Source organism: Geotrypetes seraphini, chromosome 13, assembly GCF_902459505.1.
Source record: "Geotrypetes seraphini chromosome 13, aGeoSer1.1, whole genome shotgun sequence".
Taxonomy (NCBI): Eukaryota; Metazoa; Chordata; class Amphibia; order Gymnophiona; family Dermophiidae; genus Geotrypetes; species Geotrypetes seraphini.
In genome coordinates this window covers 29,171,918-29,195,251 of record NC_047096.1, presented here as the reverse complement: position 1 = coordinate 29,195,251, position 23,334 = coordinate 29,171,918, and the positions used below count along the sequence as shown (strand labels likewise).

At 43.1% G+C, this 23,334-nt stretch overlaps 1 protein-coding gene across 1 annotated transcript; it reads right to left on the bottom strand.

Annotated features, from left to right (window-relative positions):
* Positions 1 to 3,914: 3,914 nt before the first annotated feature.
* On the bottom strand, positions 3,915 to 22,549 carry LOC117347816 (NXPE family member 2-like). Its single transcript, XM_033919222.1, has 5 exons — positions 22,425 to 22,549; positions 19,047 to 19,759; positions 12,545 to 12,606; positions 8,439 to 8,657; positions 3,915 to 4,558 (listed from the first exon to the last, which is right to left on the bottom strand). Exons 1-5 carry the CDS (start codon positions 22,503 to 22,505, stop codon positions 4,014 to 4,016), a joined length of 1,620 nt encoding a protein of 539 aa, XP_033775113.1. The 5' UTR covers positions 22,506 to 22,549; the 3' UTR covers positions 3,915 to 4,013.
* Between the last annotated feature and the right edge of the window lie 785 nt (positions 22,550 to 23,334).

Sequence of the window (23,334 nt, the reverse complement as noted above, 5' to 3'; positions counted from 1 at the left end):
TTGGCCTGACCCAGTAAGGCTATTCTCATGTTCTTTTTTAAACCCTGCTAAACTAACTGCTTTCACCACATTCTCCGGCAACAAATTCCAGATTAATTACACATTTTGTACAATCTAGCTGGTACTTGGGACCTGGGTTAGTCACTGTTGGAAACAGGATGCTGGGCTTATTAGACCTTTGGTCTGTCCCAGTAGGCAATTTTTATGTTCTTATGTTACTTACCCCCTGTTTTACTAAGGTGCGCTAACCACTAATGCATCCATAGACTAGCATGATCACGTAAGCGTTTAGCGCATGGTTAGCGTGAGCTAATATTTAGCACGCGCTAAAACGCTTAGCGTACCTTTGTAAAAGGAGCCCTTAGTAGCTTCATTACATCCTTGTATTTTTGGAAAGGGTAAACAACCGACTCGCATCTACCTGGTCCACTCCACTCAGTATTTTATAGATCTCTATCACATCTCCCTTGAGCTGTCTCTTCTCCAGGCTGTGCACCTTTCTAATTCCGCTATATCTTTTTTGAGATGTGGTGACCAGAATTACGCACAGTATTCGAGTGATACAAAGACATTACAACATTTTCAGCTTTGTTTTCATTTCCTTTCCTGATAATTCTTAAAATTCTATTTGATTTCTTAGCTACCACCACACCCTGAAGAAAGGGTTTCATTGTATCATAGTTTATTAAAATTTTGATTAAACGCTAAACATAGCATTCAAAGCGTTGTACATTAAAATTAATGGGGGAATTAATATTAAGACAATCATGACTTATAACAAGAGGAAAGGGGGGGGGGGAGAACTCCATTATTTAAGAAAAGAGAACAAAAAAGGGAAAAACATCAAGGATGGGAAGGGGGTAGGTTAAAAATGATAAAATATCAAAATGGTGAATTACTCATAAGCATCTTTAAAAAGAAAACATTTTAAATTGCCCTTAAATTTATTTAAATTTTGTTCTGCTCTAATGTGTAATGGAAGGGAATTCCAAATAGTAGGAGCTGTGACAGAAAAAATAAAAGCCTAGATCCTTTTCCTGCGTGGGGAAATGTGGAACCCTGCATTGTATAACTATAGTTCAGATTCCCCTTTCCCATATGTATTACTTTTGCACTTGCTCACATTAAACATTATCTACCATTTTGATGCCCAGTCTTCGAGTCTCGCAAGACCCTCTTGCAACTTTGAAAAACTTTGTGTCATCAGCAAATATACCCTCCCCCTTTTTTGTTTGTTATCAAGCTGCGCTAGAGGTATGTAGCACAGGCTGGCGAGGTAAGTGCTCTCACGCTCATAGGAATTCCATCAGCATCGGAACATTTACTGAACTGGCTTACGCCAAAACACTCTAGCACAGCTTGATAATAGGGGCCCTTAATTATCTCGCTAGTTATTCCCATCTCTAAATCATTGATAAATGTTAAAAAAAGCAATGGTCCCAGCATAGAACCCAGGGGCACCCCACTGTTTACCCTTCTCCATTGAGAATACTGACCATTTAAACCCACTTTCTGTTTTCTATCTTTAAATTTAGACAGTATTAAATCCATAATAGGACATTAACTCCTACCCTATGACTTTCTAATTTCCTCAGGAATAGCCCATAGCCAACTAAGCGCTGAATTTATTATTTGTAAGCCAGCTCTGGAAACCTAGAAATTCAATATCAGAGCCGGGATAGGATCTAGCAATGAATTTACGGGTTAAAAATCGGTGATGGTCCGCAAAATGCTGACTGTTGTCGAGTGAATATCAGGCTCAGTATTTTCAAACAAATGTGCAATAAGCAGTGGCGTACCAAGGGGGTGGGGGGGGGGGCGGTCCACCCTGGGTGCAGTCTTAGGGGGGTGCACAGCCGGACAGGTCCGGAAAATTCCTGGGCTGCGACGGCACTCAGCGGCATCAGCGCCCCCCCTCCCTCTGCGACGGCACTCAGTGGCATCGGCATCCCCCCTGCCCAGCGACAGCACTCAAGTTCGGCCTCCTTCTCCTGGCATCAGCAGAACTTCAGATTGGCAACAGGTGCTCAGTCAAAAGCTTCCCCTGACTCAGCTTCCTGTTTCTGCCCAGGCAGTTCAGTCAGGGGAAGCTTTTAACTGAGCACCTGTTGCCGATCTGAAGTTCTGTTGATGCCGGGAGAAGGAGGCTGAACTTGAATGTTATCGCGGGGCAGGGGGGTGCCGATGCCACTCAGTGCCGTCGCAGAGGGGGGGGGCGCTGATGCCACTGAGTGCCGTCGCAGCCCTGGAATTTTCCGGACCTGTCCGGCTGTGCACCCCCCTAAGACTGCACCCAGGGTTGACCGTCCCCCCCACCCCCTTGGTACGCCACTGCTTATTGCACATTTGTTTGAAAATACTGAGCCTGATATTCACTCGGCAACAGTCAGCATTTTGCTGACCACCACCGATTTTTTACCTGTAAATTCATTGCTAGATCCTATCCCGGCTCTGATATTGAATTTCTAGGTTTCCAGAGCTGGCTTGCAAATAATAAATTCAGCGCTTAGTTGGCTATGGGCTATTCCTGAGGAAATTAGAAAGTCATAGGATAGGAGTCTTGTTGCCAAAATCGGAAAGGTGAGGGACAAAGATGGGCCTGTGGTGGATGGTGAGACTGAGAGAAGGGGACAGATGATGGAAGTGGGGGAAAGCGAGAGAAGGGGCAGATGATGGAAGTGGAGAGAAGGGGGAGAGAGAAGAGGGCAGATGATGGAGGTGGGGAAAGAGAGAGAAGGGGCAGATGATGGAAGTGGAGAGAAGGGGGAGAGAGAAGAGGGCAGATGATGGAAGTGGGGGAAAGAGAGAGAAAGGGCAGATGATGGAAGTGGAGAGAAGGGGGAGAGAGAAGAGGGCAGATGATGGAAGTGGGGAAAAGAGAGAGAAAGGGCAGATGATGGAAGTGGGGAGAAGGGGCAGATGGAAGTGGGGGGAAAGAGAGAGAAGAGGGCAGAGGATGGAAGGAGGGGGGATAAATAAAAGAGGGCACATGATGGGGGAAAAGGATTGAGTTAGGGAAATACTGGAGGGGGTGAGGGAAAGAGGTGGCGAGCTGTAGGTAGACAGTAAAAAAGGAAATTGATGAGAGGGTAGTAAGAACGTAATCTAGATGGATGCAGAAAATAAATTGGAAAAGGAAAATGAGGGAAGAAAGGGATTGCAGAAGAGAGGTGTGGGACAGGGAAGGAGAGGAGAGAGATGCCAGACCAATGGGGGTGAAAGGAGAGATGGAAGGGGGAGGCATACAGTTTCTGGAAGGGGCATAGAAGGAGAGAAGATGCCCTATGGGGGCAGAAAGATGGCAGACAGTGGATGGAAGGAAGAGAGTAACAAGAAGATGAGGAAAGCAGAAACCAGAGAAGACAAAGGTAGAACAAAAATTTTCTATTTATTTGTTGCTTTAGGAGACATGTGTCACTGTTTCTGTGGTGTTGCATTGTATGCAGAGTCCAGCTTCTTGCTGGTTCAATTTAACCTTTGTCTATGTATTTCTATTTTATCCCCCCCTTTTACAAAACTGTGGAGTGTTTTTTAGCACCAGCCGTGGTGGTAGCAGCTCTGATGCTCAGAATTCTATGAGCGTCAGAGCTGTTACCACCGTGGCTAAAATCCACACTACAGTTTTGTAAAAGGGGGATGGGTTAGCTTGTGATGACATATTCCATACTAGGCAAAGGTATTTTCTGTGTTCTGTGTGTTCGAAAGACATAGTTTTCTGTTAGGATTGACGGTGTAGGATTGATCTGTACTAGTCTGGCTTGTTTAGTTTTACAATGGGTGTATTGATGTACTTCTCACTGCATATGTAAGATGCTGCCTTTTCCTAGGTACTCATGTGACGTGTGGCTTGTTACTAAAAATCATGTTTTTCATACAGATGGGGGGGGGGGTGCCAAAAAATAATGGGCCCCGGGTGTCACATATGCTAGGTACGCCACTAGCAATAAGTTTTTGTGTTGTTTTGCTGTGGCAACATATCCCCAGTGCATTGCTACAATTGGTATTCACATTTGTTAACACGCATAGGTGAAAGCTAAGCTCATTATGTTCTGAAGAAGATGCAGCTGTGGATGGACATTTTCAGTAGCAAAACCATTACTCATGTCCCATACATCTATAAAGCCAACATTAAGTCCATGAAACACCTCCTTCATTACAAGATATTGAGTGTAACCATGAAATTCTCCTAGTCTTTCCACATGTGTATTTATGTCCCTTGCATTTTCTGTCTTAATGATGACTTTTGTGTCTGGGCTCCTAAGGAAGAGGCGTTCTATAGCTCGGCGAATATTGACCATCCTTCTAATGTAAAGAGGAAGGGGAAATTGTCTAAAGTGCTGGCCCATGGTGATAGCGATGATAGTATCTTTGCCTCCCGCATGCTGATCGATCTGCCGACTTGTGTATGTGTCTTCCATGAAATAATAGAACGAGTCACTCTCTAGTGGAAATCCATGCCTCTTGTAGTGTACATAAATGTTCTTCTCCATGTTGATAGCCAGCAGAGTCTTCTCCCAATATGCAAATCCACCAAACGGATGATTAAAATATTGCATGTCTATGGGAAAAGAACATGGATTATTACTGCCATATGCAAAAATCAAATAGCGTACTCTAATATTTATGCTTTTGAAACACTCTCTGGTCACAGACCAAAAACTGACCAATATTCAGTGGTACTTTTATGGCTAGCAGGCATTCCTACCAGAATGTGCTACTAACCAGGGTGATACCTAGGTTTTTAGTGGCATTATTGTGGCAGTATTACTGAAAATCTCAAGCAGAGATGAGCAAGGTATCCAAGCCGGCAAGACTTTATTGAACAACACATGTATGCAGCAAACTTCAAACAAACCTGAAATGGTCTGTGTTTCAGCAAACTGCCTGCGTCAGGGGTTCACAATCTCTTTGAAATGTGCTACTGCGTACAATCTATTAAATGGAACATATACCAATGGAATAGCTATACTGGCACAATGCTGTAATCTCAGTAAAGAGATCTAATCACCAATTCTATAAATGGCGCCGATATTGGTGCCGTTTACAAAATCACGCTTATGGGAAAGATAGGCGCCAGAAATGTAGGCCAGGGTCTTCCAGGCCTACATTTCCAGTGCCTATCTTTGCATGAATCGCGTCTACACCGACACTTTACGGTGCCTAATGCCACTCCCAGCATTGGCCACACCTACAGTGGCATTTGGCAGCCTAAAGTGCCTCTGTAGGCATGGTACCGGTGCCGATTTTTTAGGCGCTTTGAAACTCAGTTGAAAGCATCGTTTGAATGGCGTTTTTAACTGAGATTGGGAACCCACTGACGCCTAAAAAAATTGGAGCCGGTTCCAGAATCTGGGTCCAGGTAAACATATTTTTGCTGATTTTGTTCGTAGTTTTTCTTTTTTTGTTACTGAAAATCTCTGCACACCACTCTGGCACTATCTGGATAGTTCTGGGGCAGACCACGGTAGAGCTGAGAGTTATCCAGAGAACGGTGGTATTTACTGCCAGTAATAGGACATCCTTCCAGACAATTTAGGACATCATAACAGCTTACTGGGTAACAGAGCTGAATACCTCCATCATCTAGATCAGGGATGTCAAATGTCGGTCCTCGAGGGCCGCAATCCAGTCGGGTTTTCAGGATTTTCCCAATGAATATGCATGAGATCTATTAGCATACAATGAAAGCAGTGCATGCAAATAGATCTCATGCATATTCATTGGGGAAATCCTGAAAACCCGACTGGATTGCGGCCCTCGAGGACCGACATTTGACACCCCTGATCTAGATAATTACAGCTCAGCTTTTTATACCTGGATATTCAGTGCTGATGTCCAGGCAATGTCTGGCATAGAATATTCAGAATGAAGTTCAGATACTGGTTAAATGCCAACTGTGGTGTTTGAATATTGACCCATATACCCCCTAATTTTATATATATAGTGCTCAAAATTGTATGCACAGTTTAATTACTTAACGAGCCAATTTGTTCAACTAGAATTCACCAGACAAGCACTCTCTTCTTTGGAACGCTATTCATTTGGAATTCTTTTCTGCTACCCATTCATGCTGAGCCATCACTGAAAAACTTTAAAACGGCAATGAAGATCTGCTGTTTATCCAAGCATTCAACCTTTCATAGGGCGACTGCTTCTATCATGGGAAACCTTACATCCCTTCTTCTCTACCCCTACTGTTTATTATTTTTTTAGATTGATTGGTTCTTGGTTGAATGACTCACTCTTTTCTATTGAGACACTGTAGTTCCCTTTCATGCTTTCTATTTTTAATGTTCATTACAAGATATTGAGTGTAACCATGAAATTCTCCTAGTCTTTCCACATGTGTATTTATGTCCCTTGTATCGGTTCAGCGGATGGCCACCAGGATGGTCTCGGGGCTAAAGGGTCTCCCGTACGAAGAAAGACTGAGCAAATTGCAGCTCTACACTCTCGAGGAGCGTAGGGAGAGGGGAGACATGATTGAGACATTTAAGTACATCACGGGACGGGTAGAGGTGGAAGATGATATCTTTCTTCTCAGGGGACCCTCGACCACAAGAGGACATCCGCTCAAGCTCAGGGGAGGGAAGTTTCGTGGAGACACCAGGAAATACTTCTTCACGGAGAGAGTGATTGAGCATTGGAACGAGCTTCCAGTGCAGGTGGTCGAGGCACGCAGCATCTCAGACTTCAAGAACAAATGGGATACCTATGTGGGATCCCTACGAGGTCATGCCAAAGGTTAGGGTCACTAGGACTGAATGAGCGGGTCAGTAGAGTGACAGTATAATTACAATTATTCTTTAGGGGGTCAGTAGATTTAAGAGGGTGGGTAAATAGTGTGGGCAGACTTGATGGGCTATGGCCCTTATCTGCCGTCATCTTTCTATGTTTCTATGTTTCTATTGTAAATTGTAAACTGCTTAAATCTGCAACTTATTCTACGGTGGTAAAACAAATTTTAATAAACTATATGGACACTTGAGCATCCATGTTTCCTTACAGAATACAGTACTACCGTAAACCCAATAGTAGCCTGTCTACATTTTGGCAACCCTCCCCCCACCCACACACTTACACTTGCCATAGAGCTGGTGTACGAGGGGAGTGCTGGATAGTTCTCAGCCCAACTAACCAACCAATTCTGAGCATTATTTTGCCACTGTAGCTGAATGGAGTGTTATCTCATTTCGTTAAATTTCAATTTGCAGAAATGAAATTCTCTGTCTTGACACTGTTTGAGATCATTGATTGAACCATATCCATGTCATTCTCTTCTTGGTTGGGCTGAAAACTTTTCAGCACCCCTTTGTAAATGGGGGTGCCTAAGAGTAGTAGGCAGGCAAGAAACTTACACTATTCTGAAAGTTGCCTTTCAAATGTCAGCCTTGCCAATGACCCGTACATGTGGACACCTTCCTTACACATATGCACTATGGGGCTCATTTTCAAAAGAGAAAAACGTCCCCAAAAACAGCATAAAGTGGAATTTGGATGATTTTCTTGCTAAAATGTCCAAATCACTATTTTCAAAACCCATACTTTAGACTCTTTCAAGGCTGGTTGTCCCCTGTTTGTCTAAATTCCAAGGGGGCATATTAAAGATATATTTTGGGTGGGCTTAGCACTTGGGCGTTTTGCAGTGATAATTAATCGAACTTTTAACAATGATCAAAAAAAGATAGACGCAATAGGGGTCAAAATGTCTAGCTAGGTCATTTTTTTTTTTTTTTTTTTAAAGAGATGTTTTGCGGTTTTGAAAATGGACATTTTCTCTACTGGATTTTTGGACATCTTTCCCAAAATGTCCGAACTCAGACAAACATCCTTTAGAAAATGCCCCCCTATGCAATTTGAGAGTATATTTTCTAAGATCTTCTTGGAATATTTCAAGGTTCACATGCATTTTGACGTACAGTAGAGTCTGTTCTACAATACAGAGAAATGGAATAGAATAAAGACATTTAGAAAGCCAACACATAACATCTTTAAAGAGAATAAGTGGTGCCATCCCTACCTTCCTATTGTTATTCCCTATCCTTCTTCTTATTTTTTTATATATTGTAATTAAAACATTCCTACCCCTAGTACCTTTCGTCTCTAATAAGTCCTAATTTGTCATAGTTTTAGTTTTACCTTTTTTTAAATTTCATATTAATTAGATTTTTAAAATTTAACAGGTTTTTTAAAAAAAAAATTTTAACATTGTAAACTGTCCAGATACATGTGATGGTCGGTATATCAAGCCTTAAATAAACTTGAAACTTCCAAGCATGGGTGCTTGTTCCATGAGCAGGGTTGCAACACAGCAGGCCAGTGCATTGGATAAGCCCCCAGTGCCCGTGCTGATGCCACTAGATGTGCACTAGGATCTCAGCCACAAATACAAAATGAGAATACAGTTTCCAAGCAATAAAAGAAAAGGAGAAACATACTCTTGGCGACCTCTGTAAAGTACATTATGAACTGTCGCAGTGTTGAGTCTCCAATGAGATATAACTTTTTCCCCTGTAAGCAGCTGTTAATCTGGTCACTAGTTTTGTATGAAGACATTTTGCAGAAAACAGGATGCCACTCGTTTTTCAAGAAGTAGCCACTGGGGAATGGGGAATCCATTCCGGTCCTGCATTTCTCTTTATTGCCCTCTTTCCTGTCTAGAGATTAGAAAAAACAAACAAACAGAATGTTGGGTATCATTAAAAAGGGTATCACGACCAGGATGAAGGAAGTCATCATGCCGCTGTATCGTGCAATGGTGCGCCCACATCTGGAGTACTGTGTCCAATACTGGTCGCCGTACCTCAAGAAGGACATGGCAGTACTTGAGGGAGTTCAGAGAAAAGCGACTAAACTGATAAAAGGTATGGAAAACTTTTTATACGCTGACAGGTTGGAAATGCTGGAGCAATTCTCCCTGCAAAAGCGGAGACTTAGAGGAGACATGATAGAAACCTTCAAAATCCTGAAGGGCATAGAGAAAGTAGGCAGGGACAGATTCTTCAGACTGTGGGGAACCACAAGTACTAGGGGTCACTCGGAGAAATTGAAAGGGGACAGGTTTAGAACAAACGCTAGGAAGTTCTTTTTTACCCAGAGGGTGGTGGACACATGGAACGTGCTTCCGGAGGTTGTGATAGGCCAGAGCACGCTACAGGGGTTCAAGGAAGGTTTGATAGGTTCCTAAAGGATAAGGGGATTGAGGGGTACAGATAGAAGTAGAGGTAGGTTATAGGAATAGTCAGGGACTACTTCACAGGTCATAGGCCTGATGGGCCGCCGCGGGAGCGGACCGCTGGGCGCGATGGACCTCTGATCTGACCCAGTGGAGGCAACTTCTTATGTTCTTATGCATCAGTCATCTTTGTAAAAAAAATATTTAGAAACTGTGTCTGGCACATTGTTAATTTTGTATGCTGCACCAGCAGCTGTGACTAAGAATGTTCCTCCAAGCACAGAGGATATTTGGAAGCTGCTTGGAAGAAATCCGGGAGTAAGATGGTTTGATTTTGAGTTTCTACCCCAAAAGCACTGAAATTGGAGAGTCCTTGCAAATGCAGCACAAAGCATTGGAGGAAGAGTGTCATTATGACTAGTGAGAGAATCTTTGTCTTTTAAAAATAAAACCTGAAGGCCAGTATAGTAAGGGGGGATGGAGGGCAGAGTGCCCTGGGTAGCCTCTCTCCCTCAACCCCCAGTGGTGGATTGTCTCTTAAATGAATTCTCTCCCCTATAGGGAAATTTGCTTTGATATACGAGTGCTTTGGATTACAAGCATGCTTCTGGAACAAATTATGTTCGCAAACCAAGGTTTTGCTGTATTACTTTTTTAAAAAGTGTGAGTAACCACTGTTGAGTAAGTTACTTTCCAAAAGTAATATAAAACTGTCACAATTTCTGGAAACCATAACCATATTTGTAAAAGACTACGGCTGTACATTTATGGGGTGTTTATACAACAGGGCATCTCCTTTTTGGTGTCCTAGAAACAGAAATATGTTACAGTTACTAGTCTAGGTAAGTTACTGTGAAAAATAATATATTACAGGTATTTGAAAAAGTAATATATTACCAATAATACAAGGGATCTTCAAAAAGTATCCACACTTTTATTTTTTTAAACACTATTTATTAACTATTTCAAAAGCAAATTACATCACTACCTGCAAGGTGAGCTGGCTTGCCTGACTGACTAGTCAAATGACATCCTAGGACACACCCTCTTATCACTTCTCCCGCCCCAACCATTTTCCGCAAAAATATCAGTGTGGAGAGTTTTTGAAGGATCCTCATATATTACGCCCAACTCTGGATTTAGAAGGGATGATGATAAGGCAAGGGTGGCGGAGGAGACGATGAGCAGTGATCAAATTGTGTCAGTGGTGCCTCAGGAACCACCATGTAGATAGGCCAGTCAATGTACTACTTTACATACACAGCAGACTAGAGTCTAGGTAAAGAGCAGTTTTGCAATACTGTAGTTAGAAAGTTTGTGACACCATATGGTGGAAATCTTGGAAAAAGCATTTCCACAGGACACCAACCACCAAAAGGCACAGATATATAGTGGGAAATCTTGCAGAAGGACTGCCCCAGAGCACCAGGAACTAGTGCTGCCCGATTTAGGAAAAAAAAATTCGATTCGATTCGATTCAGCCTACTGAATCGATTTTTCGATTCAATTCGATTTTCCTGCCCAATTGGGTGTTTTTTTCAAACATCTTGGTGGGTTTATTTTATAGCCTATTCACTCCCTTTGCCTTCTCCTAACCACATTGGTGCTGTGGTGTAAACAAAATAAACAAACAAAAAAGACTTTTCCTCTCTCTTAAATCCTAGCTGACGTTTGTGGTCTAACATAAGCTCTGACATATTGTAATCACAAAACAGAAAATAAAATTAATTTTTCTACTTTTTGTTGTCTGGTCATTGTTCAAATCTTGTTGGTCCCAGGCTCTGGTTGTCTTCTGATAGCTTGCTTTCCAGGGCCTCCTTCTTTTTTCTTTCTCCATGCTAACCATCCCATCTGCCATCTCTGTCCTCCCCTTCCGTTTCCCTTCTCTCCCCTGGAGGTCTGGCATCTTTCCTTTTTTTCATCTCCATCTACAGATCCTCTTTTCTCAACTACCCTTTCATCCAGCATCTCTCCCTTTCTGTAACTCTCATCCCTAAATCCCATTGTCCACCATCTCTCTCCCTCTCCTCTGTTTTTAGACCCCTTATTTCTTCCCCCAGAAGTCCGGCATATGCACATCTTTTTGAACACCCCCCTTCCCTCCCTCCTTCCATGTACTTCTACACCAGGGCCTCCTCCCCTGAACGTCTGTACCCCCCTGAAGGCCTGCGTATTCAATTTACCTAATTTCAGCACCTGCCCTGCAGAAGATCGCTGGCTCTAGCGATCTTTACAAGCTGCCATTCGTCGTCCGAGTTGTCTTCTCTCTGCCGCGGTTCTGCCTCTCCTCTGACGTCAGAGAAGGGGCAGGACCGTGGCAGAGAGAAGACAACTTAGACAATGTATGGCAGCTTGCAAAGATCGCTAGAGCCGGCGATCTTCTGCAGGGCAGGCTGCTGAAATTAGGTAAATTGATACGGGGAAGCCGGACACCAGCGGGGAAGCTACTTCCCGACTGACCCTCCCCACTCGCCCTCTAAAGCAGGAGCGGCAGGCCAGCAAGAGGCAGCGCTGCCGCTCCTGCTTTAGGGGCAAGGGGGGAGGGTCAGTCAACGAATCGGGAGACCGATTTTTTTGTCATGGTAAATCGATTCGAATCGTGAATTGGGCAGCCTGATTCTCAGCTTCCCCAGCCCCCCTGCCCGATTCTCAGCTTCCATCCCTAGCCCCCAAGACTCAACAGCCCCCCTGCTGATTTCAGCTTCCATCCCCAGCCCGCAAGACTCACCAGCCCCCCTGCCAATTTCAGCTTCCATCCCCAGTCCCCCTGCCGATTTCAACTTCCATCCCTAGCCAAGACTCACCAGTCCCCCTGCCGATTTCAGCTTCAATCCCCAGCCCCCCTGCCGATTTCAGCTTCCATCCCCAGCCCCCCTGCCGATTTCAGCTTCCATCCCCAGCCCCCCTGCCGATTTCAGCTTCCATCCCCAGCCTCCAAGACTCACCAGCTCCCCTGCTAATTCTCAGCCCTCAGCCTTCCCACCGATTCTCAGCCCCCCCCACAGCCGATACCGATTCTCAGCCCCCCCCACTGCCAATTCTCAGCCCTCCTGCCAGTTACCCTTTGCTTTCGAGGTCTGCTCGCTCCCCCCTTGACGCTCCCACGTCCTTTAATTTCTTCTGATGTAACTTCCGGTTTCGCAAAACCGGAAGTTACATTAGATGGGAACGAGTCTGGCGGCTGGTGGTAAAAAACAGAATTAACTGGAATCGGGGCTGAATTGGTGAGTCCGGTTTTTTACCAAAACAAACCGATTCGAATCGATTCACCTGATTCGAATCGGTGAACCGATTCGAATCGTGAATCGGGCAGCACTACCAGGAACCAAAGGCCACAAAAAACAAAGTAAAAATTACCAAACAACTCACTGTTACACTTTCCAACATCAACGTACTCAAACGTTTTGGAGATTTCCACAGCAATATTAGACCTTTAGATCATTAAAAGCAAAAAAATGCAAGATTTATTAATTATAAGAGACAACATAAATAATAATAATAATAATAATATTGCTATTCAGTCAGTGGCACTCAGGGTGATATTCTATAAATGGTGCCAAAAATTAGGCAGTGGTAGGCACCCTACTGGTACCTAAGTTGTGAAACGCCGTTTAAAATGGCAAAAAAATAGTAAAAATAAAGCACCTACTGGCACCTAAATAAAAGGCAACGGAATTACGCTTATGTAGACACTTTAAGCCACTGAACATCAAAGCAGGTATGGCCAACACTGAAAGTGCCATTTAGGTGGCCTAAAGCACTTACGTAGGCATGATTCATGCAAAGACAGGTGCTGGAAATGTAGGCTAAGAAAACCCTGGCCTACATTTCCGGCATCTATCTTTGCCGGGGGATCTCCCAAATAGTGTACAGTTTGCCATCAGCTGATTGCAGCAAGCTGAGCCTGTAGGACTCCCACAGCTTCGTGGAGACCTGCCAATTCAGCTGATTGGGGATTCCTCTGCTGCAATCAGCTGAACCGGTAGGGAGATCCCCATTTCCTCTCTCTCTCTCCATCTCACCCACCAATCCCCCCCCAACCCCCTCCAAAAAGATCCCTCTCCCACCGAGCTCAACACCCCACAACTTCGACACCCCCTGACATACCTCAGCCACCCTCCCAACAGCCCCCACCCCACCCCCTCCTCCACACATCCCCCCCCTCCGTACCTTTGGATGAAACATTGGCAAGAGGGATGCCCAGAGCTGAATTCTATGAGCATGGGAGACGCCTCAGAGTATTTAGTGCTCTGGGCTGCAGTAGAAACCTCAACCTCTACCACAGCTTAGTAAAAGGGTGGGTGGGGTGGGTGGGGGAGGGGGTATTAGTCACTTTTGTTCATGAAAGTGATGTTATTAGTAATGAAAATGTATTTTGGTAAAAAAGAAGTGAGATTTTGTGGTGGGAAAATCAATGTGTTTTCTGATGTATTCCGAGCCACTCAACTCAGGCGAAAGGCATTTTAAGCCTTAGAACCTAGAGTTTTGGCTCTGGGTGCAACTTGTTTCTAAAATATCAATGTAAGTGTCTTGTGGGAAGGAATTCATTTTTTGGGATTCTTAAGAGTCACAAGAAATTATCTTAAGCAGAATTGGGAGTAAAAATGACCCCCCCCCCCCTATTATCAAGCTAAACTAGAAGAATTTTATGAGCATCGGAGCATTTACTGTGCCAGCCAGTGCTACAAACCTCTAGTGCAGCTTGATAACAGTGGCCGTAAATGTTAAGCCACTTAAAATTAGACAATTTTGTTTTATGTTTGTATGGGTTTTTTTTTCATTGATTAACACCCCTCCCCCTTTTATCAAACCGCGTTAGGGTTTTTATTGCATGCCACAGCGGTAAAAGCTCCAATGCTCACAGATTTCCTATGAGCATTGAAGCTTTTACTACTGCGGCCTGCAATAAAAAACTGAAAGTGGCTTGATTAAAGGGGGGAGGGGGAGGGGAGGGGATAGGTTTTCTATCTCTCCCTTGCGTGGATTGTAGGGTCTGTTATTTTGTGATATAAGAATGTTGATTATTACTTTAGTTTACTTTGTACATAACTTTATTTCTAATTGTAGAGAAATATATAAAAGAAAAAGATTCAATAAAATAAAATGGGGAATACAGGTTTAGATTTTACTCCTGCCCGAAGGCATCCCCAAACTAACCCACAACCACATGCCCTTGACTTCTCTGTATGGTATGAATCTTCTCATATAAGTAGCTGCTTTCTGAAATCATCATTTATACATGTATGCAAACTCAGGTATATGTGTTAATATCATTCTTTCCACATGAATATGCTTCTAAACTAAGGGTCATAATAACCACATACCGTATTTCCCCATGTATAGGCCGCCCCTTTGTATAGGCCGCAGGAAACGCCTATTCTCGTTTTAAAATTCCCAGATAATCCGCCCCATTAAATAAGTTGCGACACTACTGGAGTCCCCCATACCTATGGCTTCTGGCTGCTTCCTCCAATGTCGCAGCCAATGAGCAATCTTTTCAGCATCCAGCCTGGCCCCACGCTGCTTCCTCAATGCCTGCAATCAGTTCTCATGGGTCTCACAATGGAAGTAAGGAGGAGAATTCACGGGAGCCAGTCAAAGAAGCCCCTGATCGCCCAGCAGGAGCATCAAAGCGTGCTCCCGCTGATTGGCACTCAGCGGCAGAAGAAACCAGCCGTGACCGGCCAGGTTAGCGGTGGGACAGGAGCCGGAAAGCTCATTCCTGCCCGCTGCACTTCTGGACCACTAGGCCAGAGGAGGTAGGAGAATGGGGCTGGGTGCAGAGAGAGCGAACGAGGGAGGGAGGGTGCAGAGTCTGATGGAGGGGGTGGCTGGGTGCAGGGGGTAAGGAGTTGAGAAGGAAGGGAGGACAGATGCTCAGGGGGTTGGGAAAAACAGATACTACATGTACTGGGAAAGGGTTGGGAAGGATAAATGCATGGGCTGGGGGAGTTAGGAAAGGTAGGAAAGTGAGATGTTGTACAGGTGGAATAGTAGGAAGGGGAGAAAGAAATGCTGCTGGTGGGGGAGGGAAAAGGAATGGAGAATTGTTGGACATAGGAGTGTGGCATGAGAGGGAAAGAGAGATGATGTATATGGGGAAAGGAAGAAAGAGGGAGAAATGTTGGACATGATAGTGATGGAGAGGAGGGATGGAGAAATGTTACACTGGGAGGGAGGAGAGATGACCCAAATAAGGGAGAGATGTCAGACCACTGGAATGGGAAGGAGAGAGAGAGAGAGATGTCAGACCACAGAATGGAAGGGAAGGAGGGGAGAGAGATTCCAGGCTATGGGAAGGAGAGAAGATGCCAGACCATATGAGGACAGATGTCTGAACATGGGAGAGGGATTAGATGGTGCATAGGGATGGAGGGGAAGGGGAGACAGAGGGAGGAGATGGTGCACAGCGATGGGTGCGACAGGGAAGAGATAAGAAGAAATGCTTCTTATGGATAGATGGGAGTAGGGGAGAAGAAAGAGGGAAAAGATGGTACACGTGGATAGATGGGAAGGGAAGGCATGAAAAAGTAGATTTTGAGAAGAAAGCAGAAAAATGGAAGAAAGTTGAATTTTAAAAGTTAATGCTAGTATAGATGGATGTATGGCAGAAAGTGAAGGAGAGAAAAACAGCAAATGGATAAGGTGGCCCTGGATACACAGTTAAGAGCACAGACAGAAGGAAGTGCAGCCAGAGACTGGGAAAGATGGTTTGAAAACCAAAATCACCAGGCAACAAAGGTAGGGGAAATGATTTTATTTTCAATTTAGTGATTGAATTGTGTCAGTTATGAGAAATTATATCTACTGTCTATATTTTGCACTGTTCAGGAAGAAATGCATTTGTTTCTATTTCTCTGGGGGTTGTACTGCATACAGAGTCTTGCATCTTAGGGTTTTGTTTGTATATATTAGTACTTTTAGTTAGTGGTTCTGTATTTGCATAGGGGTTATCTGCATGTGTGACCAAGGCCAGGTGTTCTTGTAGGAATGAATGTTGAGAAACATACAGTATGCTTTGTGTAGTTTAATTTTGTGGTTAACCATTATGTATTGTTAATATGATTATATTGTATGTATATATGAAAAATGAATGCAGAAAATGGTATTACAATTAGTACTATTATGGGGGTGAGGACTGGGGTGGAGATTGGGCAGGGTCTGGGGGAAGAGCTTGTGGGCCCCCAAACAAAAAAACATTCCGCTGCCTATGAGTGCTTCTGTTTTTCTTTCCAAGAAGTAGGTGTGGCAATGCTGTGCTGGCTCTCGTGAAGCTCATACATTCACGTTTCTGAACCTGTAGTTGTACTGCCGTAGTCTTCATTATTAAGTTACAGTGAGAAGGAGAACTTTGTATTTTTTGTCTTGGCAGATGAGGAAGACGTGTCTGTGACAGTATGCCAGAGATGTATGATCAAATTTTGTGTTAAACTTGGAAACAACGGTATTGAAACTCTTGAAATGTTATAGCTTCCACCACCAAATTTCTGCAGCATAGCTGTTTCACCACCGTACGCTTGAAGTAACAGGTGCTCTTCAACATATTCATAAACGATCTGGAAATGGGTACGATGAGTGAGGTGATTAAATTTGCAGACGATACGAAGTTATTCAGAGTAGTGAAGACGCAGGGGGATTGTGAAGACCTGCAACAGGACATAAACACGCTCGAGAAATGGGCAGCGACATGGCAAATGAGGTTCAATGTGGATAAGTGTAAGGTAATGCATGTCGGTATCAAAAATCCCATACATGAATACAAGATGTCCGGGGCGGTACTTAGAGAGACCCCCCAGGAAAGAGACTTTGGAGTACTGGCCGACAAGTCAATGAAACCATCTGCGTAATGTGTGGCGGCGGCAGCGAAAAGGGTGAACAGAATGCTAGGAATGATTAAAAAGGGGATCACGAACAGATTGGAGAAGGTTATCGTGCCACTGTACCGGGCCATGGTGCGCCCTCACCTGGAATACTGTGTCTAGCACTGGTCACCGTACATGAAGAAGGACACGGTACTACTCGAAAGGGTCCAGAGAAGAGCGACTAAAATGGTTAAGGGGGTTGGAGGAGTTGCCATACAATGAGATATTAGAGAAGCTGGGCCTCTTCTCCCCTGAAAAGAGGAGACTGAGAGGGGACATGATCGCAATGTTCAAGATAATGAAGGGAATAGACTTAGTAGATAGAGACAGGTTGTTCACCCTCTCCAAGGTGGAGAGAACGAGAGGGCACTCTCTAAAGTTAACAGGGGATAGATTCCGTACAAACGTAAGGAAGTTCTTCTTCACCCAGAGAGTGATAGAGAACTGGAATGCTCTGTCTGTTGTAAGGGAAAACACTCTCCAGGAATTCAAGACAAGGTTGGACAAGTTCCTGCTGAATCAGAACGAACGCAAGTAGGGCTGGTCTCGGTTAGGGCACTGGTCTTTGACCTGGGGGCCACCGCGTGAGCGGACTGCTGTGCGCAATGGACCACTGGTCTGACCCAACAGCAGCTTTTCTTATGTGTTCCTTATCTGCCATGATGAAACACTTGAGCTTAGCCAAAAGGCCAAGAAGTGATTTTAATTGTTTTTTAATGGCGCAAGATCTAGATACCTGCTGGTACCTAACTTTTGGCAACTTTTGTGAGAATCTGGCCCTTAGTGCACAGCAAAATCCCTTGTGCTAACTTATTTGCGCCATCCCACCCACTCTCTATCCCCAAACATGCCCCCTTCTCAGAAAATTATTTTTTAGCATGCAGTATGCATGTGCAAATTGCCAAATTTACCATGGGTTGCCTTAGCGCATCCCAAAGAAACCCTTTTTAAACTGCAGTAAGCACCTGTTAATACTTACTACAGCTAGTAAAAGAGAAGAAGCATAAATCCTTTGAAAATCGAACATATAGACACCTATATTTGGGATAAGCAGTAGATTTTCCTCAGTCCATCTTAATAATTGACAATGAAATTTTCTTGGAAGAGCTTGTCAAAACCCTTTTTAAACCCTGCTGAGCTAATTGCTTATATCACATTCTCTGGATCGAAATCTAGAATTTAATTACATGCTGAGTAACAAATATTTTCTCCATGGTACGTGAGTAAGTAAGCAAGCATTATCTTACTGACAGGTATACTTGTACATGTGCATTCAGATTTGAGATTTTAAAAGAAGTATTTCCATGAATAACACATGCTTTGCATGAAGAAAATGTGTTATAACATTAAGAAGTTTGGAGTTTTAGAAATGAAAGTGTTCATGACATGGTTAACTGCAGCATAAAACTGGTGGGCAAGAAAGCTCCAAGGAACTACTGTTGTATAACCCATAATAAATTAATTCTCTTATTTGTTTGTCCCCTCTCCTTGGAATACTTCATAGTACTAGCTGTAACAGCGGACTTAGTGGTGGCTATTTGAATTTATAACTCTGGAATTAAATGACTGCATAAAACATTGGGGCCTTGTTTACAGCAGCAGTCCTCCACTTACCGTTAGTCAGGTTTTCAGGATATCTACAATGAATATTCATGCATGATGGATATCCTGTATAAATGGCCGGTTGGGTCTATCCCAAGAGTTAGGTTGAGAGGTGATAGGCTCCGGAGTAATCTAAGGAAATACTTTTTTGCAGAAAGGGTGGTAGATGCATGGAACAGTCTCCCAGAAGAGGTGGTGTGGAGAGTGACAGAGACTGTGTCTGAATTCAAAAGGGCCTGGGATAGGCAAGTGGGATCTCTCGGAGAGAGAAAGAGATAATGGTTACTGTGGATGGGCAGACTAGATGAGCCATTTGGCCTTTATCTGCCATCATGTTTCTATGAGACCATTGGCCTAGACTGAAAAGTGGGCATAGAATTTCAATTTACTATTCAAAAAATGCTTACCTAACAAAGAGCTGTTTTTCCAAGGCTGTGAGGTATGTGGGATTATGGAACACACACTTCATGTAGGTCAAAGACTCACAAGGTAGGTTTGGAATTTTTACACAGTGTATGGATTCTTCATCCCTGTGGTCCAGATATTTGCACAGTTTATCATCAGGCTCATCTAATCGAAAACCACATTTAGTGATGGCTTCTTGCGATCCATATTTAAACTTGCCTTGGAAACTTATAACTCCGTCGCTTGCATGTCTTGCTCTCCATAGGGCTGAAATTCCTTCACTCGGATGGTATACCATTAAAGAAAATTTAACTCTTCCCTCCCAAAATAAAGTGAAATGCACAAGATAGGTTCCATTGTTCAGGTCTTCAATCCTTCCAGAAGCTGCTGCTTTGAGCTCTGGTGAGTAGATTCTTGACCTAAAGAAGTCTCCTCCATACGTTTTTGGGTTGCCTGAGTAATCATACATATCAAGTTGGACAGTTAGATTATCCCCAATGCAGTACTTTTTTTGGGGGTTCAGTAGGGTGGCTCTGCTGTTTTTGGCACTCGTTGTGTTGTTTACATGGGTGAATGTGACACTGGGGACCATCTTGTCTATTTTGTTAAAGATTGCACTCACATTCTGTTGAAGTGCACTTGGCATGGATTTAACCACCTCTTCATGCCTTAATTGCTTTCTACAGTTCTCTTCCAGGTACCTAAGTTTGGAATACTCAAAAGTAAAACAAAAATGGTATTAATAGGACGATTATAATTATTAGGTAAGAATATATTATTTATTTATTCCCATTTACCTGTTGCTTCTACATAAATACCCAAGTACAAATAACCCCCCCCCAAAAAAAAAATGAAACAACACCCCCTCCATCCAGAAGGACCAGCAATTTTAGAAAGCTGCAAGTGCAAACGTGGAAAAAGATCCATAATTCATTCCTCCACACAGATGTGAGAGCAGCTTTCTAAACTCATTGCTCCCTTACCAAATGGCTCAGATCGGTAGCAGCTCCCCCTCATAGCATCCCCCCCCCACCATGACTGCAACCCTCCTCACAGCACTATCCAACCTTCCCAGACTTAAGCCCCCCCCCCCTCACAGGCCAATCCCTGGCCTTACCAAGATTGCCTGGAGTCTACTGGAGCAAAAGCAATGCCTTCTCATTTCTACTGCCATGCTCCTCCAGCTAAGACCTCTATAAGTAATGCCAGATATTGGACTTCAGTATATAGATAAGATATATGGGGCTGGAACTTGTGGTCAGCACATGTTCAGACATGGGGGAGGGGAGAGGGGCCTGCACTGAGGGGAAATTCCTTTGGTAGGGTTAACATTAGAAGTCATTGGGTATATGAGTCAGTAGGGGAATGAGTTTGGTATCGGGGGAGGGGTGTTACAGTTGAGGAGTACTTGCTATTGAGTGGGATCAATGGGGAGGCTATCAAATGGTGAGACTGGAGTTTGCTACAGGGAGAGCTGATGGTACAGTGGTGGCATAGTGCCACAGAAGGGGAGATGGTCGAGGGACCATACATAGGGATTTATACCTGCTCCTATACCAGGCAATTAGATATGCTTTGGAGCAGGTATAGATTCTAACATCTTGGCTTCCCAATACAGATGCTGATTCCCTCTGTGAAATAGGGAACGTATATCTGTACTGTAGGCCTGCTCAGACCATTCCATCTCCATACCCTCCCTTCCCTTTCACTTACCCATATTTTCCTTCCCCACGTATGACTGGTTTCTGTTTCAACAAGGAATTTAAACATCTGGGAAATTCCAGACATTTAAATGAACTATTTATAAATGATGATGATTCTAAAATAACCACAAAATCCCAATGCTAACAATTTCCATTGGAAAAAAAAAATTCTACAAAGTCCCAAAATACAATACTCCTCCATATAGTCTAGTGTCTACAAAACAGAATCTTTTTGAACCTTTACTAACTCTGCTATATCTTTTTTGAGATACAGCAACCAGAATTGCACACAATACTTAAGGTGAAGTTGCACCATGGAGTGATACAGAAGCATTATAATCTTCTTGGTCCTATTTACCATCCTTTATCTAATAATTCCTAGCATCCTGTTTGGTTTTTTTGGCTGCCGCCACACATTGGGTGAAAGGTTTCAGAGTATTGTCTACAATGACACCTAGATCTTTTTCTTGGGTGCTGTCTCCTAAGGTAGCCCCTAGCATGCAGTAACTATGATTTGGATTATTCTTCCCAATGTGCATCACTTTGCACTTATCCACATTCAATTTCATCTGCCATTTGGATGCCCAGTCTTCCAATTTCCTAAGATTTTCCAGCAATTTTTCACAGTCCCCATATGTTTTAACAACTTTGAATAGTTTCCAGTCATCTGCAAATTTCACTACCTCACTTGTTTCAGCATCCAGATCATTTATAAAAATGTTAAATAGCGCCAATCTCAGTAAAAATCCTTATGTCACTCCTCATCCTCATTCATTGAGAAAACTTGCCATTTAATCCTGTTTTCTGTCCAATAGCCAATTCCTAAACCACAACAGAACATTGGGCTCCTTTTACAAAGGTGCGTTAGGGCCTTAACATGTGGAATAGCGCGCGCTAAATTGTCGAGAGCGCTAGACCTTAATGCCAGCATTGAGCTGGCATTATTCTAGACATGTACCGCGCAGTTTAGCGTCCGGCAATTTTGTGCATGCGCCAGTAACGCTAGCGCACCTTAGTAAAAGGAGCCCATTGCCTCCTATTCCATGGCACTAATTTTCTCAGGAGTCTCTCATGAGAAACTTTGGCTCATCTTTAGCCACATGTTTATTCACACCTTCAAAGAAATGAATCAAATTGGTGAGGCAAGACTTCCCTTGGCTGAACCTATGCTGACTGTGACCCATTAAACCATGTTTGCCTACGTGTTCTTTAGTTTCATTCTTTATAATAGTTTCTACTATCTTGCCTGGAATTGAGGTCAGGCTTACTTCTCTGTAATTTCCCAGATCACCCCTAGAACCCTTTTTAAAAAATCAGCATTACATTAGCCACCCTCCAATCTTCAGGTACTAAGGACGATTTTAACGATGTTACATATCACAGTGATGCACGAAATACATCAGTTTTTGCTTTTGTACACAATAAATATGCTTTATAGAGCTAATAAACTGTGCTGCACCTACCAATTTGACCTTCTTGCAAATGTTCCCCACCCTTATTAAGATAACTCTCAGTCGTTGTTGCACTATGGTTGACTTTCAGCCCAAGTCTGAAGTTATTCCATATTGTTTATGGACAGTTTTCACATCTTCGGATAGATGATTGTACAAGTATTGCACCTTGCACGATCCCTAAGCACTTTATTCACATATATTAAAAAGGGCAGAATATTTATACCTGTATCTTCCCTCTATAGTATACATAACTTAGCAGGATGATGACATTCATTCCGATGAGAAAATAAAATCTAAATGTCATCTTGACTGCATGTGCTGGCCACCAGTTAGATGTCCTGAGGAAGAAAAAGAATGATATTTCTAAACATGGAAGTGTTTATTCATCCTCTCAATAAGAAGTAAAATAAAACGGAAGAATATGATGTACATACTGTATATATAATTAAACTTTTAAGTCTAGAAAACTATATAATGCAAAATTAGTTGTTGTAATTGGAGAATTCTCTTCATCTTCTCAGTTTTCTGTGAATCTGGAGAGTTCAGATGCCAAGACAAGGGCAAACTATTTTTCTAATAAGATAGATAATCTTCGCAGCACTATACATGCTTATCCCAGTTCTTCATTTTTGGTTGCTCTGCCCCATCAGGGGGGGTGGTTATTCTATACCAGCTGATAGAATCTGGTTGACTTTTTAAAAAGTAACTTCAGTGCTGGCTAGATTAAGCCTATCATCTTGCCTTTCCTCAGATTTTAAAACCATGCCATCTGATGCTGCAATGTGGATAACCACATTGCATTTTTGACTAAACTTTTGAATCTATTGTATCTAAACAACTACGAGAGGCCGCTGAAAAATTCTCAGCCCAACCAAGAAGAGAATTATATGGAGCCATGAAGCTTACAAACTCTTCCACACTTTTCATTTCAATGAAGCAAATGCATTTAGCAAACAAGCACAAGTATAGGGAAACCAAACCATTGTGACATCACCAATGAGGTTGGTTCTTAGGCATTGGTGGAATGAGGCATTATGACATCACAATACGAGGGGCCACTGAGAAGATCTCAGCCAAACCAAGAAGAGAATGATGTGGAACCATGAAACTTAGAAGTTATTCCACACTTTTCT